Raw genomic sequence first — 19,578 nt, forward strand, 5'->3', positions numbered from 1 at the left:
CCAAGTCAAACTACAAAGTTCATGTTTTATAGTACTTTACCCGCAACTTCCACAATGTCTCCAGGTACTATGTCTCGAGCTTTGACTCTTTGGAGACTTTTCTTGTCTTGTCGGTACACTTTACCCATTTCTGGCTCATACTCCTTCAGAGCCTCAATGGCATTCTCTGCATTACGTTCCTGAAATACACACATGGAAAGTTAGGCATAATAAAGCAAACATTTGGGATTTTTTTTTAATTGAAAATGAATGAAAATGAGATAGGTAAGATAACAAATATGTAACCTACATACCTGAAATCAACAATCAAAGTTTACAGAGACAAATTTCCTTTTAAATATTAGATAGATAGATAGATATGAGAAACTTCATGTATAAATGTGATAGCATTACTGTAGATATGGTTACACCTGCCAACATACTTGTTGAATGTCCCAAAGATAAACTTCCTTCCATCCATCCATCCATTTTCTACTGCTTATCCAGAACCTTCTTGCTGTGAGGCGACAGTGCCAACCACTGCACCACTGTGACGCCCAAGATAAACTTCAGTATGTAAATATTCTGATGTTGGTTGAGAGATGATTTTTAATCAGATAGTCTGCAAGGTGTGTGGCTGCACTTGTACAAATCAGTAAGTGGAAGAGACAAAAATATACACCAAAATGCACATCAGAACATCCAATAACATTATGTAAATATTATGCAGAAGAATCCCACAGGGATGTTACCAACTCTCTGCAGAGTTTACAGTGCAGTTCCTCCCACTGATCCAAGACAGCCATCTGCCACTATGCAGCCAGATATAGCACTCCACCATCACTCAAGTACTACAGCATTCATCACACACTGATTTACAGTATCTGCTCCTGTGTTCTGTTGCAGAGTATATCGTATAAAATGCAGAATAGATACTTTGCAAGGAGATGACTCTATCCTCCTGTTCGCCATATTCCTGCAATCACTATAAGCTATATTTTTAAATGAATAAGTGCCTGCATGTGGTCATGTGGTGTGACTGTAACAGTGGTCTCAATCCTCTGACTTATAGATTTACTGTGCTGCACCAAAAGGTCAGGCTTACTTGAAAATATAAGATCACAATCTGAGACTTGGCATGTCACACGTTGCTTACCTGCCACACTCCAACGATAGCATTGGCAATGAGGATGAGAAGGATGACAAAGGGTTCCACAAAGGCTGTAACTGTCCCCTCTCCTTCCTCAAACCAAGCCAGCATCTACCAGAAACAAATATAAACAGAGAAACACAGCTGAAAATTGATTTCCAATGGTGAATTAGTGTATTCAGGATTTGGGAGGTTTTAGGGTTCATATTATATAGTCTCTCTTTTCTTTTTTCAATTAATTAAATGAATTAATTAGCAAAGAAATGGAATCCAGTCATGTCAGTGATCTCCTGTCAAGTCTCAGATATTTTTTGTTGACAGAACTGTAAATGCTAACATTCTGATAATGATCTCATTTATTAATTGGCAAAGAAAGGGAATCCAGTTATGAAAGTGATCTCCCTTTAAGTCACAGATATTTTAGTTGACAGAACTGTAAATGCTAACATTCTGACAATTATCTCTCTTATTAAACTAAACAATTTTGTGATTGCATGTACTAAACAAGGTTAAACTATGTCAGTTTACACAAATATACAAAAGGGTTGGGTAATATGTTACAAAAAAAAATTTGGCTATCGTCAGCATCAACCAGCAATTGCTGATATATTATGCAAGTGTACATACCAACACGTATGCACCAACACATGCAGTAGGCAGAGTACTCACCTTTCCACTTACAATTTCAATGGATGCAATTCTGGAGGCACACATGGCAAAGAAGAATAGAAATCACCTACATAGAGCCAATGCCAATAGATGGCTAGAAAATGCTGCTCCACAAGTGTAGGCATCAAAAATATGTGCTCATCGTGTACAAGAAAAGACTTTCAAATTAAAAGTGGTTCGATTAGTACTTAGCTCTATGGTCACTCAGTTGTAAACAAAAAAATTCAAGGGCACCTGAAAAAATAAAATGCTTTTGAAATGGCTTCATATCAGTGTGTTTCAACATAGAATTTTTATCAGGGCATAAAAGAAAATGACAACTCATTCAAAGAAACACCAAGGCTAGTGTCTATTGTAGCCAATCAAAGTAATACTCAAATGATTAGTATGCACATGACAATTGAATGAATTCCAATTTTTCATGGGGGGGTAACAATACTGACTGTCACAACATCACAGCAAGATATAAACAGACACAAAAGGATGATCACAACATAACTCTTTAAAGATATGGACATAGTCCAGCTCTTCATTCATGCCTGGACTTTGGACCGCCAGGCACTAATAACAATAAAAATCCCTAAACTGGATGTGGAAATGATAAGTTCAGTCATGAATGGGAGCTTATCCTTAACAAATTTTCATCAGACCTGATTTTCCTCATCATTAAATAAGCCAAGAAAGAAAAAAAAGCATATTTATAGGCAGAAATCAAAAAGTACAAGATGAAATGATGATTGCATGTTCCAAATAAGGCCAATTGGAATCATCACTGTATGAGAAACTGTCAACAGACATGGAAGAATTTAAAAGGAAACTCTTAGAAGCTGACACTAATGAAATTCAAATTGATGAAAGGGACCACAAACAGGGAAAGACAAAGAAAAAAGGATCTTTTTTTCAAATTAACCTGACCAATAAAGATGATGATAATCCACAGGAAGAGAAACACTCCTGTTTTTATATCTGATGCAAGGCCTCTTGCCTACCCACAGACAAGATTAGGAAAACCAGGTGGGAGCATTGGAGGAAGGGGCATTACCGTTGACCAACCACTAGGAGTCAGAAGACCCACAGGTAATTAACATCTCAGCTACTCCGTTTTTAGACGAATGTGTCTCTATATTCTCAAAAGGTCTTTCCACTGCACCTACCCACCAAACTGCCCTGTTCAAAACAAGAGAGGACATTTTTCTTGTCTACCATAGAATGCACCTAAAGGCACGCTATCACTCATATCCAGTGAGTTCCAATACCACTATCTGCTTTGGACACAGTAATATTTCCCCCCACTAAATCCTTTTTTTGCCCTCCTAGCAACACTCATACTCTCACGATGTTCTGGAGGAAAAAAAGATTATAATATAGAAAAATGGTACAACAATAAAAATGGAACAGTCAAACACAACTTATCAAAGAAATGAAAGCTTTCAACAACAAAGTTGAAATATTATGAAGTGGGTTTCTGTCATAGAGTAGTATGCCAGAATATAACTAAGGTTCATGCCAATTTTGTGAATGTATATACTACAAATGACTACAGATTAACCCCAAGGAAGACATGAAAATTGACTGGAATCACATGCTAACATAAGTTAAAGAGGACTCATGAAACAGTGAAGCAGAATAAACATTTATCTTTTCTTCAACTCCAACAATACCATACTTCTATGTATATGCTACCAAAGGTGCATGAATGGGGCCTCCACTAATGTTAAAAAACAGAAAAGATCTCTTGCAACAGACACAAAAGTAACCAGGGGGAAAAAGTATACTTTGTGACACAACACAATTCTAGAGCAAATAAAACATATAATCAACAATATAACGAAACAATATAATTGGAAAACTATAGTGTCCAACTTCTTAGAGATGTGTTTCCATCGGAATGAGATGTCAATTGCTTTTATGTCCTGATGAAGACAATTTCGTTGAAATATTGTGTAAGGCTAGGTGGAAAAACTTTGACAAAATGTGTAAGATATGTGGCATTGAGCTTGTATATCATAAAAAATACTAGCATGATGCTAAATCACACACACTTAAGGCTGGCAAAGCAGTCTTGCATCACATCTTTTGATAGCCCTATGACACGTGCTGTTGTGACAACACAGTGGAAAAGATTAGCCTGCTAATCATGAAAACAGTGAATGGAGATGAAATATGCATAATGGGGAAGGTATGCGTTTGTATGCATAACAATGCAAGTAATATGGTGGTGGCAAACAAGCGTAATCTAGAGCAGGAACTCTTCCCTGTGCTTTGCACACAGTTTAACTTGCAAGAAATGATGGCTTCAAGGTAGCTTTCCTTGGCACATGCAGCAGGCAACATTCAGGCATTTCCACCACAGCACAGTATCAACAGCTGTCCTAAAGTTGAAACAGGTAGAGCAGAACCTGCTGTGAGATGATGAGCTTTTGATCATGTTCTGTTCACACGTCACTACCATATCAGAAGTTGATTGTGTATAAGTACATGACGTGATTGTTTGTATTAAGTTGTGCAGGCTGCTAGTCACACCTGAACTATGAAGGCTGAATGACAAGACGACCTGACTGTGCAGGAGACAGATGTACTAATCAAGAAGTGTGATATGCATGAGTGTAAAATTACATATGCAAAAAAGGGTGTGGCTTCAAGCATATATTCACTGTCTGTTAAAATCTTATTCAGACTGCCTCTTGCACTCTCATGGTGTATGTAGTGGGGTCTCCAGATATATCTGTATCTGCTTTGCTGTATGAAATAAAGTATTGATTTGTCTAAAGCAGACGACTCAAGTTGATCTCTTCTCATCAATGGGCCCGGTGAAATCGGCGTACTTCAACACTGCCTACCACAGACTGATTGAACACTGCTGCTCTCATGTCTCCATTTCCATGGTGCATCCAGCCACCTCCTGCCGACTGACCAGGCCTCCAAAAGCCTCATGATAGTTAGCCAAGGTACCTGCACAACCTGGTTCATAATTTGAATCCTAAAACACCCATATTAGTTCAATGTAATCCAATGAAATTACGGCAGACAGCAATGAACCTGATGCAGTGTCCTTAAACAGATCAATTCCATGTTATCAGTAAGCACACTGAGTTTAATTGTTCCAACTTTGTTTTTCAAAGGCAATGCAGTGCTTCTTCCCTCTGCTCTGGATGTTGGACACAAGCGCCTCCTTGGCCACCCAAGAAAGACTGACTGAACTTTAAAATATAAATAATATTAATAATAACAACAATAGGCAATGTTGGGCAGGTTTGTGTCAGACTAGAAATACTAGCTAAAAAATGTTAAGTAAATACTATTTTCCTGGCTTTAACATTGGTTCCACCTGTGTTTCAAGACAGACTATCACAGCCTATTTTTCATAACAGTAAATAAAAAATGTAAATAGTAATTACAGAGCAATCATTAGTCATTCATGAGGTAACGGTGGTAACTTAAATACTGAAATTCCGAATAATGATAATGAGCACAGCTGAACACATTAGACTTCCGCGGCCTTTCCCATTGACAAGGAATGGGTAAGTGCCCATTTGTGAACTTTATTTTGATCGTTCTGTGCATTTTCATCCACAAATTAATCATTCAGAACCCCAGAATCAGGTTATACTTTTTAAAAGCATGATTACATCTTACCCTATCCTGTGCAAAAGTGTAATGATACATGTGACTGATGAACATGTGCACACACAGCATTTGTATGCAACCCAGTTGTCACCTTCATGTGAGTCAATAAATTAATCTTGCTCTTGCTTTATATATCTCATCTTTCCATAAGCTTCTGAATGGTATTTATTGTTTACTCACTTGCCTTATCACAACAGCAGAGACAGCTCTGCACAGACTCCCATGGCGCAACTACTCACCAACCAATACACACATCACATATTTATTTTACAATTGATCACTTGTTTTTATTGTAAGAATTCATTTGCATAAGACTGTAGAAAGAGTTATTTTCCCTTACAAAGGAAATGCATGCAGCCAGCAGCAAGATTCGAACCAAGAGATCCTCAAATTGCTCAAGGACCAGTTCCCAAAGGGATTTCCCTATAGAGACAGCAAAAGGATGAAAGAAAAAAAAAATACAATGATTTAGATGAGGCAGTGTTACTGACTAAGATTTGTGAAAAAGGACAAAAAAACATGAAGCAAGGAGAAAAATATGATGGCCCTGAAGGTCAAATACACATTTCAGGAAACACAACAGCATTTTTGAAAAAAAAACACAGTTCCAGAAAACATTTTACCATTAAAGACAACACTAACATTTTGCAAAACACTATCATTTCATAAAATAGAACATTTCAAAGAATGCAACATTTCACAAAACACAGTGACATCTCAGAAAATTAATTAATGTATGTTGCACCAGAAAAGCTTAACAATTTAGTTCATATATTCCTGTCCTCTGAAACAGATCTGGAGAGGATAAGGGTACCGCTTTTCCCTATATGGCTTTAATCAAAAATAAGGGAATTTCTGGAAGAGATTAGAGTGACAAAGCAGGAGATCCTGTCAATTAGACTTGTGTTGGATCCAAAGTTTTTCTTGCTGGGTTTATACACCAGGGGGCATAGTATAAAGCGTTTCAAACAAATCATAAATACATAAATACAGTTTCATTATGAAACATGAGTGATGGCTTTAACACTGTAAATGATGGGTAAGCAATGTATTGCACAATTATCCTATGTTTGCCTTTGAAAAGAATTATATATACTTTGAAAGGCAAACAAGAATTGTTTCACAGATTTTATGGTTGATATATTCAGTACATTGTGAACAATGATTTATCTCATTTAATGGTGGAGCCTGAGGCAGGGTAGTTACAATCTCTATTGGATCACAAGCATATGCTACAACTTTGAAAATTGTTCTATACTATTTAAATGCATTCTCACGGACTCAAGTGCCTTTAATGAATATATGTCATGTTGTCCATGTGTGTTGTTCATGTTGTGATGTGTGTAGAAATGTGGACAAATAATATAGAGACTTATTTTCTTGTAGGAAAATTATGCTTATTCAAAAGATGGATATGGTTATGGATAAAGTATAATCAAATTAAATGTATAACGGCAGCCAACTCACCCTCTTCCGCTGGCAATTCTGAAATTAAGCAAAAAAGAAAAGAGAGGTAATATAAATATTAACTTTGTTATGGTGTGATAACAATTAAGTCAAATTTGGAATATTCCAAATACTCATTTTCCTCTATAAACTAGTGCAAAGCCTATTACAATTGAGGGCTGGGGCCATTCTTTTTTTTTTTTTTTTTGCATCACAAAATGTCACCCAAAGCCCATCCATCCATCCTATAATTTTCTACACCGCTTATCTATTAAGGGTCCAGGGGGCTGCAGCCTATCCCAGCTAACATTGGGTGGGAGGCGGGGTACACCCTGGAAAGGTCCAGTCCATCACAGGGCCATCAGGTGCAATTAGGGGATGTGTATCTTGCTGAAGAATAATTCGACATGGTCACTGGTGGAAGTGAGGATTGAACCAGTGACCCTTCGGTTGTTAGATGGCCACTCTACCTCTGAGCCATGCCACCACTTCACTCAGAGCCAATTCGATGCCATTGCTGGGACATGCTCAGCCCATTTATCAATTGCCATGCCTCCACAACTGTAAAACTCTCTGACAATCTTTAACTTTCTTCTCAGGCATTGTGATTGTCGACATTGTATCATCTCAGTCAGGACACTGTCCAAAATCTCTGTCTATCTATCTGACTGCATTCTGTCCTTATGACAGAGCCATCCAATCCAATTCACCTAAAGACACCACCAAGAATTCATCTCCCTCAACCCTTAGACCCTACACCAGGCGTATCCAATTAAAATTGGAATGGCTCCAGTTGTTTTTTTAAAGAAAGTCTTCAAGCTTGGGTCCAGAGGCCTACCGCAATTATTTTATGACCACTGATTTCACGGATAGGCCTACGCCTGCATGTTAGCCATCAGTCAAGGTGTGCATTATGATTCGGTGGCATATTTAGCCAATGTAAGTAGACTTTAAGCTAGTTGTGTCAGTGTCTTTTTGGTCAGCAATGACCTTTCAGATCAAATGAAGTAGCCTACGTTTCAATAATATTTCACCAGTATTGTCTGTTTTTTCCACATTAACCTTAAACATATTGTCCAGCAGGGGGCCACATATGTTTTAAAGTGCATTCAAAATATCTCAACAATTATCAGTCAACAATATCCTTTTCTGTTTCAAGTAAGCATTTTGTGATTCAGCTGCACATAGTGCACATGCACCAATGTACATAGCAGCCTCTAACCATTGCTCCGTCTCAACTTTTGTGTTTTAAGTATTTTTCCTTCTTTTTCCTCACTTTGTTCCTTGATTTAACTTTGTATTTATGGGCCCTCTCTAAAGATAGCGGAAGAGAGAGTTTTGGTTGTATTTCACATAATCTTTTTGACATTTTGTTCGGTGGCTTCTCCGTTGCCCAGCAACTCCATGGATGCATTGTTTACTCCAGTGATGTGCTGATCTCCCTCATGCCGGCCTGCAAGCTCGAGTTGCTGGACATTCCCGCTGAAGTCCGGAGGAGAACACACCGTGGCTGCAGAGGAGGAACTAACCGACAGAAAAAACGGTACAGACATCATGACAAATGTGAGGTCTCTGGGGAATAAGATGGACGAGCTAATGGCGGTAGCCAAGAGTTAATGGGAATATCGTGAATGCAGTGTCATGTGCTTTACAGAGTCATGGCTTCACCAGGATGTTCCCAACAACAAAGTCTCTCTGGCGGGGTTCCAGACTGTACAGGCCAACTGGGATTTCATCACACGCGGCAAATGAAAAGGAGGTGGGCTTGCTGTTCTCATTAACAGGTAGTGTCAGCCTGGTAATACCACAGTTAAAAGAACTGATATGTGGCCCAGAACTCTGAACTGTTAGCCGTTAGACTGCGCCCATATCAAGTCAAGTCAAGTCAATTGAATTTATATAGCGCCAAATCACAACAAAAGTTATCTCATGACACTTTACAGGTAGAGCAGGTCTAGTGCCTCACTCTTTCAATGAATTTACACCCAACAATTCTCCATGAGCAAGCACATCCTGCAACAGCGGCGACGAAAACGAAAATATTACACGCATCGGGAGATCTCACACGGCATCGTTGTAAACCGTTTACATCCCCTCGTCCGCCAACCAAACAACAGTGTGTGACATCATCCATGGAGCAGTCGCGGAGCTACAGGCGTCACACCCAAGTGCCCTCATCACCATCTCAGGGGATTTTAACCATGCCAACAAGGACAAAACCCTGACTGCATTCAGTCAGTATGTAGACTGTCCAACCAGGGAGGGGAAGACTTTGGACATTCTGTATGCTAATATTAAGGAGGCATACAGCTCCTCACCCCTCCCCCCCTTGGGAAGATCTGACCACAACCTGGCCCACCTGTACCCCTGCTATTTTCCCCTGGTGAGGAGGCAGCCTGTGACCATTACGACTGTTCAGAAGTGGTCTGAGGAGGCCTACCAGACACTGCATTTGTCTGGGTCCGGAGCTGATGTCTAGTGGGTCCGGATCTGGAACACGATCCGCCTATTGGCGACTGCTGCCCTAAACCCCAGAATTTACAATAGACACGTATTACTGATGACAGAGTATGCACAAGTTACACTAAATAGAGATAAAGTTATCAATACATTGTGGACCCTATTTAAATAATCCCTGGCACCAGGCAGTTGGAGGTTGGTGCTATGTGTTCACTCTGCATTCAGGGCAAGCTAAGCCTCATTTTTGTATTCAGGGGGTGTGTCGTCACAGCGCAAAACCAGGGTGGAAAGTGGCAGTCATGAGACACCAATTATTCCTAGGGTGTGTTTCAAACATGACATCAATGAAACCAATCAGAGTGCCAGGTGTCATTCCCTTGAAAGCCCAACTTCTATAAGAATTTGGCGCCTTTCTATGTCAGTGGCACACACAGCTGAACTTGACAGAAGTAAGCACTTCTCGTCTGAAGGAATGGATATCCTCATGCACCAGCTGAAGGCACAAGCATATCTTGTGTTTATATGAGAGAGTAGCAGGCATCTGGGCAGCACGGTGGTATAGTGGTTAGCACTGTAGCCTCACAGCAAGAAGGTTCCAGGTTCGAGCTCCAGCTTGACCACAGGGTCTTTCTGTGTGATTGCATGTTCTCCCTGTGCCTGCGTGGGTTCTCTGTCGGTACTCATACTTCTTCCCACAGTCCAAAGATGTGCAAAAAATAATAATTATAATAAATAAATAAATAAATTGCCTGTAGTTATGGCTGTGAGAGTGACTGGTTGTCTGTTTATATGTGTTGTCTCTGCGATGGACTGGTGACCCATCCAAGGTGTACCCCACTTCTTGCCCGTAGGCAGCTAGGATAGCCCCCCCCAGCAAACCTCAATAGGATAAGCGGTAGAACAAAAACGGTAGCAGGCATTTACTGAAGCAATCAGGGTGAAGCCTGCCTGGGAGGAGGTGGCAGCCAACATTTCCAGGCATCAATAAAACCACATTGCAAAGCTGCACATCTGCTGATCAGATTGATGTGCTCTTTAAATAACCCATTACGCTTACACTATTGAGCAAAGACCAGCTTCTTTTCGGTCTGTAGTGCAAAACTTTTCTGATGTCCCAAAATAGCAATGTGTGATGGTTGTGCTAGAATGTGCCTCATTAACATACTTAAGCACCTGCCAGTGCAGACAGAGTACAAGTTCATGTGCAAGGAACAGGTAAGGGTGCTTGGTGTGAAAACATCATTTGTGTCATCTTGAAACTAGCAATGACACATGATACATATTGACATGGGAAACATCTATAAAGTCCACAGTATTCTGCTTTACTGTTTGAAATACAGTTAATGTTAACTAGCCACAACTGTTTTAGCTTTAGCTGATCATCACTGATGCTCATCACATATCAATGCTCCTAACAGATGCTGCCCTGGGCAACACATATGATAGAGGTAGGTCTTAACTAGCTAATCAGAAGCAGAGTAGGGCATATCCACCCAGAATGTAAAAGTAATTCTGTCAGCAAAGCCATTCTTGTTGCCTAGGTACACGTAATGCATGTCCATGACTTTTGGAGCGGAGTTTTTGTTGTTATGCTGACAGGGCAAGTGTGTTTGCTTGGATGTTGTTTCCTTAGCATAACAAAGTCAATCTTTGAAATTAAAAAAAAAAAAATTACCATTGGGTCCCCATCTCTCCTTGTTCTTCCTCAGCTGCTCACAGCTCAGACCTGTAGACTCATTAACTATGAAGAAGCCCAGAACCTCCTCCACCGTCTTAGTATGAGCATTATCCATTTCCTGAGGAAAGGAAAAGAACCATGACAGTTTCATATTACTAACTTGCAGGCGAAATTACTTGGGTAAATCTGCTAGTCCTCAATATTTGTACATCATCCCACGACTGAAATTTAGTTTTAATAAAGCTAACAATGATATTTGGGTTCATCCCTTTTTTAACATTTCTTTACACTTGACAACTTTCACAAGCTGATGATAATAATTCTGAGAATCTGTTCTCATCAGAATAAAAGCTTTCAAGAAAAAAAATTATACAAATACACTAAACTACATAAGAATCAAGCATATCTTGCAACACGAATTGTTTTATATATGCGTTACATAACTTGAAAGGACGAATGCTTCAAAACCCCTTGGTATGTTAAAAAAAACTGTATTACTTGAGTGGAGAACAAAGTGTCCTTTACTGTAAAGCAACCACACAAAAAAGGACTTCGCCAATCAGGCCAAAAAGTTATGAATTATTGTCCATTAGCTGTGAACATGCTCCAAAACATTAACACATTTAAAAATGCTAATTTGGGTTCTGTTCTTGTTTTGTGCTGCAAATCCATAGAAAAAATACGTAACTGTTTAAGTATGCATGGGATTTGGAATGGGAAATATTTTTCGTGTTGTCCTTCACCCCATAAACCTATTCTAGTTGCACTGGATAAAGGATAAATGTGAGTCATCTTCCATAAATGCAAGAAAAAAGCAAGAATTCATGGTTTAAAACTTGGGTGACACAGCGCTGCAGTGGTTAGCACTGTCGCCTCATAGCAAAAAGGTTCCAGGTTCGAGACCCAGCTCGGGCGTGGGATCTTTCTGTGTGGAGTTGGCATGTTCTTCCTGTGCCTACGTGGGTTCGCTCCGGGTACTCCGGCTTCCTCCCACAGTCCAAAAACATGTAAATGGGGACTAGGCTAATTGATACTCTAAATTGACCATAAATGTGGCTGTGAGTGTGAATTAATTTCTGTCCATATGTGTTGGCCCATGTGATGGACTGGCAACCCGTCCAGGGTGTACCCCGCCTCATGCCCAAAGGCTGCTGGGATCAGCTCCAGCCCCCATGGCCCTTAACACAATAAGCAGTAGAAAATGGATGGATGGATGGTTTAAAACTTGCTCTTTTCTGGAAGTGTCTGCCACTGATATGAAAATTATCACTTTAACTCTTAGACCACTAGCCCCCTGGAAAATAACACCCCAGAAATTTAAGTGTCATTGAAATGGAAGGCAGAGCACCATGTGTCTCACAGCATCATCACATGCGCAGGAGTCCATCAAATTTTTTTTGTTCATTTTCTATGTTTAATCAATTTCCTTTCATACCTCAAAAAACTGCAACAGGATTTACATAGAAATAAACCAAGACCCGTGTTTTGGTTGGGGCCAGAATTAGCTTATTTGGTCCACACCAGAGTTTGGCTGAGCATGCACACCACCTCAAACGTAAACTCTTAGATGAAAAATACCATGGATCAGTTGACACAGACCAAAGAACTCAGGTGTCAAATTGAGGTCTGTCTATCAGAAGGCTAGCTGCTGGTTGCCATCAGGGAAGTTGTGTGTCATTGCCAAATATTAGTAACTTATATAAGATAAGACAAGATAAGATAGGTACTTTATTTGTCCCAAACTGGGAAATTAGGGCCTGAGCCTGAAGGTACTTCAGGCGAAGACCCTATTATGTTTGCTCGGCAGAGCAACACATTAGCAGCACTAAAAACACTAAAAACACACTCTAAACAGTGTCCCAGTCCCCCCCCAACACACGAGGCAGCTCGGCCAGACGGCCCAGAGCCGGTTTTCACATACACACCCATTCAAAACCTGGTATTATGCGGTTCTTGCTGTCAATGAGCGCGCAATATGCGCAAAACGCGCAATATGCGCAATCTGCGCAAAACGCGCTATATGCGCATAACGCGCAATATGCACATAGCGCGCAATATGCTCATAATGCGCAATATGCGCAATATGCGCATAAACTAATTTCACCCCCTGAGCATGTGTGAAATTCGCTGAAATTCGTCACAATTGTCCGGTCTAGCTAAACATTCACTAATCAAAAACAAAAACACCACAAAAGTCTATAGCGCCACCTAGGGAGCCACACAACAAAAAGATCATTTTTAATTAAAGCTGCAAGCAGCGTTGTTAGGGCCTGAGCCCCCGCGCAGCCGCGGCCAGATCGCCGGCCCGAATCCAACGGTGTAATCGGCAAATCCCTAGGCCTTGTAGTTTAAGAGATACGAGCCTCAGTTCGCTGCACAGTGTGATGCTGAGAGTGAGAGCCGACCCTTTAAGAGCCCCTCCCTTCTCTGCTCGCTCTCTGCCATCTCTGTCAGAGCTGAGAGCAGAGCTGAGAGCAGAGCTGCCAGCTGGCCCATTAAGAACCCCTCCCCCGCTGCACTGTGTCTGATCTGTGCTGGAGTGGAGAGAGTGGAAGATTAAGAGAAATGAAGTGTGGAAAAGCTGAATGACTCGGCATACGTTGGTCAAAAGTCACACAAAATACCATATTTTTGTAGGGATTTTTGTCAGGAATACAGTGGTGTGTTTTTAAAAGCTGTGCGATGTATGGTATAGACGTGAGAAGCATTTGTTCGAGAGTATGTACCCTGAGAGGACACGCTCTCCCCATAGACTTCCATTGTAAGGTGAAATGTGTCTCCCCCCCTTTGACGACTTATAAAATCCAAACCGAGCGCGTAGTTTATTAGCCTTTAAAAATTTTTGAAGAGCACAGTTGGGAGAGTAATGTGTGAAAGTTTGGAAGCCCTGGCATTTACGGTTTAGGAGGAGATCGATTTTGTTCGGGGCGCAAAATTGTCCAATATTAGACATTCGTGTCCAAATTGTGGACATCCTGTTACAGTTAGGTCAGGGATGTGAGTGTATGATTTATCCGTCTTGATGAGACGAGTTCAATGGTGTTGGTCCCATGTCTGTAGGACATTCCTACAGGCTGTGGCGTGGTTTTTTGTGTATGTAGGTGGCGCTATTGAGAAGAGCGCCTCATTTTTTTAAAATTATCGAATTTTTCGCCGCACCCAATGTGCGTATCAAATTTGGTGATTTTTCAAGCATGTTTAGGGGGTCAAATTAACTTTTGAAGTGGCGAGTGTGACTTCGAAACAAAATAGGGTCTTTGCCAGGGACTGGCTCAGGCCCTAATAATAATTTAGAGCGCTATAACTCCTCCCACGAAAGTCACACAAACATGGGACCAACACCGTAGGACTTGTCTCATCAAGACGCAAAATTCATACAATCTGACCCCTCACCTATCTACAACAGAATGTCCACAAATTGGACAAAACTGTCAAAATCAGGACTTTTTTTACTCCCGGAACAAATTCTATCTCCTCCTAGGCCATTAATGCTATCGCTTCCAAACTTTCACACATTACTCTCCCAACTGTGCTGTTTAAAAGTTGCGAAAGGTTTTTATATGAATTGCTTGGTTTGGATTTTACAAGCCGTCAAAGTGGGGGAGACATGTTTCACACTTACAATGGAAGTCTATGGGGAGACCGTGTCCTCTCAGGGTACATACTGTCAAACAAACGCTTCGCACGTCTACACCATACATCCACAGCTTAAAAAAACACACCACTGCATTCCTGACAAAAATCCCTACAAAAATATGGTATTATGAGTCACTCTTGACCAACGTATGCTGACTTATTCCACTTTTCCACACTACAATTCTGTTGATCCTCCTCTGCTCTCCACTCTAGCACAGATCACAGACAGAGCAGTGGATGAGGGATTCTTAAAGGGCCAGCTCTCAGCTCTGCTCTCACTCTCTGCATCACACTCAGGCTTCTAACTCCTAAACTACAAGGCCTACACACCTACACCAACGCTGCTTGCAGCTTTAATTCGGGCCTGAGCCCGAAGGCACTTCTGGCGAAGACACTATTATGTTTGCTCGGCAGAGCAACACATTAACAGCACTAAAAACACACACTAAACAGTGTCCCAGGCCCCCCCAACACCCATGAGGCAACTGGGCCAGATGGCCCGGAGCCAGTTTTCACATACACACCCATTCAAAACCTGGTATTATACTGTTCTTGCTCTCAACGAGTGCGCGCTATATGCGCATGATGCGCATAACGCGCATAATCTAATTTGACCCCCTGAACATGCATGAAATTCGCTGAAATTCGGCTCAATCATTCGGTATGTCTCAACATTCACTAATCAAAAACAAAAACACCACAAAAGTCTATAGCGCCACCTAGGGAGCCACACAAAATAAAGATTTTTTTTTTTACTCCCCGAAAAAAATCTATCTCCTCCTAAACCATAAATGCCAGGGCTTCCAAATGTTGACACATTAATTTGCCAACTGTGCTGATTAAAAGTTGCTAAAGGTTAATATACTACGCGCTCGGTTTGGATTTTATAAGCCCTCAAAGTGGGGGAGACACGTTTCACGCTTATAATGGAAGTCTATGGGGAGAGCGTATCTTCGAAGGGTACATACTGTCAAACAAATGCTTCTCACGTCTACACCATACATCCCACAGCTTTTACAAACACACCACTGTATTCCTGACAAAAATCCCTACAAAAATATGGTATTATATTTTTTTGCAGTGCAGCGGGGGAGGGCTTCTTAAAGGGCCAGCTGGCAGCTCTGCTCTCACTCTCTGCACTCACACTGTGCAGCACACTGACGCTTCTATCTCCTAAACTTCAAGGCCTAGGGAATTGCCAATTACACCGTTGGATTCAGGCTGGCGATTTGAACCAGGCCGCACTCGCGCGGGGGCTCAGGCCCTAACAACGCTGCTTGCAGCTTTAATTAGGGCCTGAGCCAGAAGGTACTTCTGGCGAAGACCCTGTTATGTTTGCTTGGCACACTCGCCACTTTAAGAGTTAATTTGACCCCCTAAACATGCTCGAAAACTCACCAAATTTGGTCCACACATCGGGCGCGGCGAAAAATTCGATAATTAAAAAAAAAAGAGGCACTCTACTCAATAGCGCCACCCACAAATATGGTATTTTGTGTTACTTTTGACCAACGTATGCCGACTTAGATCTGTGCTAGAGTGGAGAGGAGAGGAGTATTAACAGATTTGTACTGTGTAAAAGCTGAATAAGTCAGCATACGTTGGTCAAAAGTAACACATAATACCATATTTTTGTAGGGATTTTTGTCAGGAATACAGTGGTGTGTTTGTAAAAGCTGTGGGATGTATTGTGTAGACGTGAGAAGCATTTGTTTGACAGTATGTACCCTGCGAAGATACGCTCTCCCCATAGACTTCCATTATAAGCGTGAAACGTGTCTCCCCCAATTTTGACGGCTTATAAAATCCAAACCGAGCGCGTATTATATTAACCTTGAACAACTTTTAATCAGCACAGTTGGGAGAGTAATGTGTGAAAGTTTGGAAGCCCTGGCATTTACGGTTTAGGGGGAGATAGATTTTGTTCAGGGAGTGAAAAAAGTCAAGATTTTCACAGTTTTCTACAATTTGTGGACATTCTGTTGGAGATAGGTGAGGGGTCAGGTTTAAGAATTTTTCGACTTGATAAGACGAGTCCAACGGTGTTGGTCCCATGTTTGTGGGAGTTTTGTGTGAGGAGTTATAGCGCGCGAAATTAAAAAAAAATTATCTTTTTTTTTTGTGTGGCTCCCTAGGTGGCGCTATAGACTTTTGTGGTGTTTTTGTTTTTGATTAGTGAATGTTGAGACATACCAAATGATTGCGCCGAATTTCAGCGAATTTCATTCATGTTCAGGAGGTCAAATTAGATCATGCGCATTATGCGCATATAGCACGCACTCATTGAGAGCAAGAACAGGTTTTGAATGGGTGTGTATGTGAAAACTGGCTCCGGGCCGTCTGGCCCAGTTGCCTCATGGGTGTTGGGGGGGCCTGGGACACTGTTTAGTGTGTGTTTTTAGTGTTTTTAGTGCTGCTAATGTGTTGCTCTGCCGAGCAAACATAATAGTGTCTTCGCCAGAAGTGCCTTCTGGCTCAGGCCCTAATTAAGTCTCAATGGCTACTGAATCTTCAAAAAAGGCTTGTAATGTAATACTGGTCACATGACACATCCATCCACCCATTTTCTTTTGCTTATCCTGTTAAGGGTCGCGGGGAGGGGGGCTGGAGCCTATCCTAGTGGCTTTCGGGCAAGAGGCAGGGTACACCCTGTACAGGTCGCCAGGCAATCGCAGGGCCAACATACATAGACAGACAACCAATCTCACTCACAGTCATACCTATGGTCAATCTTAGGTATCCCATTTGCATGTCATTGGACTGTGTGAGGAAGCCAGAGCACCTGGAGAGAACCTACGCAGGCACAGGGAGAACATGCAAACTCCACACAGAAAGATCCTGTGCCCGAGCTGGGACTCTGAGGCTTTTAGCTGTGAGGCGACAGTGCTAACCAATGCACCACTGTGCTGCCCTCACATGAAACAATAAAAATAAATTATGAAATAAAAATAAATAAGAAATTATTATGCCGCCTATGATAAATCATTTGTGTGTGTGTGTGTGTTGGATTCTATCCCGACAGCTGGAGGCGGGGTAAACCCTATCACCAATCCATCGCATGTACAAAACATATAGACGACAACCATTCGCTCTCACAGTCACGCCTGTGGTCAATTTAGAGTATGTGATTCACATCGTCGATACTTATCAATACTTCGATAAGGTATCATTTATCGATAAGTTATCATTTATGTCTATTCTATGGTAACAGTGCTGTGAATGAATTTGAGGAGAGTGCAATTTCCCTGGCGGAACGTCCAAAAGGGATTAATAAAGTAGTCTGTCCGTCTGTCTGTCATAGTCCCCTCTTGCATGCGTGGACATGAGAGGAAGCTGTGATATCCAGAGAAAACCGCACAGGGAGAGCATGCAAACTCCACGCATAAAGATCATGTGCCCGAGCTCGAACTGAGGCTTTTAGCTGAGAGGCCACAGTGCTCACCACTGCACTACCTTGCCACTCATATAGGGACACCATGAATAATAAAGACATAAAAAAACATCCATTTCCTGCTAAACTCTAGTTGCTGCTATGTTTTTTTCTTTTTCTCTTCAACGACCATGTTTGCAGTTATGCAAGGGTTTGTAAATCAATATATCAGTTGCTACAATAACAGCGTGTCCTAAACGGTCCAGTAGAGTGGCAAAATAATATCGTACTATGATGTCTGCATCTATATAATTTGAAAGACAACTGTTTCAAGCTATAGAAGTTACTGTTTCAATCATTTGATGGTCACATAGAACATTTACCAAAACAGCATGGATTGAATGGGTCAAAACTGTACATGGAGAAGAATGAATACATCTCTTCAAAAAGGGCAGGTGTTGGCAGTCTTCCCTCATTCTGCATCAGCAAAGCACAACTGCACTGATTTCTGAACTGTTTATTAATTTTCCAACAAAACAATAAAAAAAGTTAACGTCTGTCATTGCTCAGACTTTAAGTATACAACGTTAGCGCTCAAGTAAATATTGGGTCGTTCTTGTTACCTCGCCTTTGTATTGGATTTCATAGATCACATACTGTAACAGAATATTCTTTACGAGATTTGCTCACTGCATATGCAACCAACGTTATGTAAACGGAAATTGCATGGGGTGCATAGTCAATAGATTTATTTTATCTGAATCTAAGATATGAAAGGCATTGTTACACGAGAGGCGAGACATCATAGCAAGCTAAAGCTGTATGTTTTGTCAGACGGTGTTAGCTTTAAAACAACCTGCAAGGATATGTCGTGCTAGCTAGACAGCTAGCATGATGATCCGACGTTAATCCTCCAACGATGAACAGGTTGCTTACCAAATATGTCGGTGCTCCTCTGTCTGTGCCGTCTGTATACTCTCCCTACAAAGTCCGTCTAAAAGTCGGATGAAAAATCCTCACAGCAACAAAAAATAGGCTGCAAGATAGTTTAGAAATAGTTTTAACAAGCAATTCATGAAAATCATCAGGAATGCATCTCCACTGACGTTATTCGATTCCTAAATGACCGCCTCTTGGAACGTTTTGACCCGTTTAAGTCATTTTTTTCCCCCAAATGTGCTTCAAAAATAATTCATCAAGTGTGATGATATCACTCTTTATCCTGGCCGTGAGCGTAATAACGTCAAAGTTCGAGCCACTGATTTATCAAGTAGCCTAATTTATTTACGGTCGAAAATTCCGGTATGAGTTTTCAAAGTAAAGACTTCCCACTTAGAAATCTAAGCGTTACATGTTGTGATGTTCTGATATCAAGATTTCTCACCTTACTTCAAAGCTAGCATAAATTCACAGTATTACGAGAAATGTGTGTATCATGAAATACTATAACCTGTAGTCAATGGGTGCAGCAGTAATAGAGTTTAGGCTTAACCCTTACTTCCGGTATCGTCAGAGTAAATTCTGTTCAACTTGACGCTGCTGACTCGGAATGAATGGAAAGGT

General features: G+C 41.1%; 1 protein-coding gene across 3 annotated transcripts in view; it reads right to left on the reverse strand.

Moving 5' to 3' along the window:
* The window catches only part of LOC147256980 (sarcoplasmic/endoplasmic reticulum calcium ATPase 2-like), a 52,448-nt gene extending 33,128 nt beyond the window's left edge, over window positions 1-19,320 (reverse strand). For all 3 annotated transcript variants that reach the window (XM_086210714.1, XM_086210713.1, XM_086210712.1), the window contains exons 1-6: window positions 18,952-19,320; window positions 11,007-11,127; window positions 6,893-6,910; window positions 5,766-5,848; window positions 1,136-1,240; window positions 41-179 (exon numbers count right to left, since the gene is read on the reverse strand). In XM_086210714.1, coding sequence (XP_086066840.1) covers window positions 41-179; window positions 1,136-1,240; window positions 5,766-5,848; window positions 6,893-6,910; window positions 11,007-11,124 — 463 coding nt within the window. In that variant the 5' untranslated portion in view covers window positions 11,125-11,127; window positions 18,952-19,320. The remainder of the gene's footprint in view (window positions 1-40; window positions 180-1,135; window positions 1,241-5,765; window positions 5,849-6,892; window positions 6,911-11,006; window positions 11,128-18,951) is intronic.
* Window positions 19,321-19,578: the final 258 nt, after the last annotated feature.

The sequence above is a fragment of the Aulostomus chinensis genome, chromosome 8, assembly GCF_037954235.1.
Source record: "Aulostomus chinensis isolate RoL2024-O1b breed Wild chromosome 8, RoL_Achi_v1.0, whole genome shotgun sequence".
Taxonomy (NCBI): Eukaryota; Metazoa; Chordata; class Actinopteri; order Syngnathiformes; family Aulostomidae; genus Aulostomus; species Aulostomus chinensis.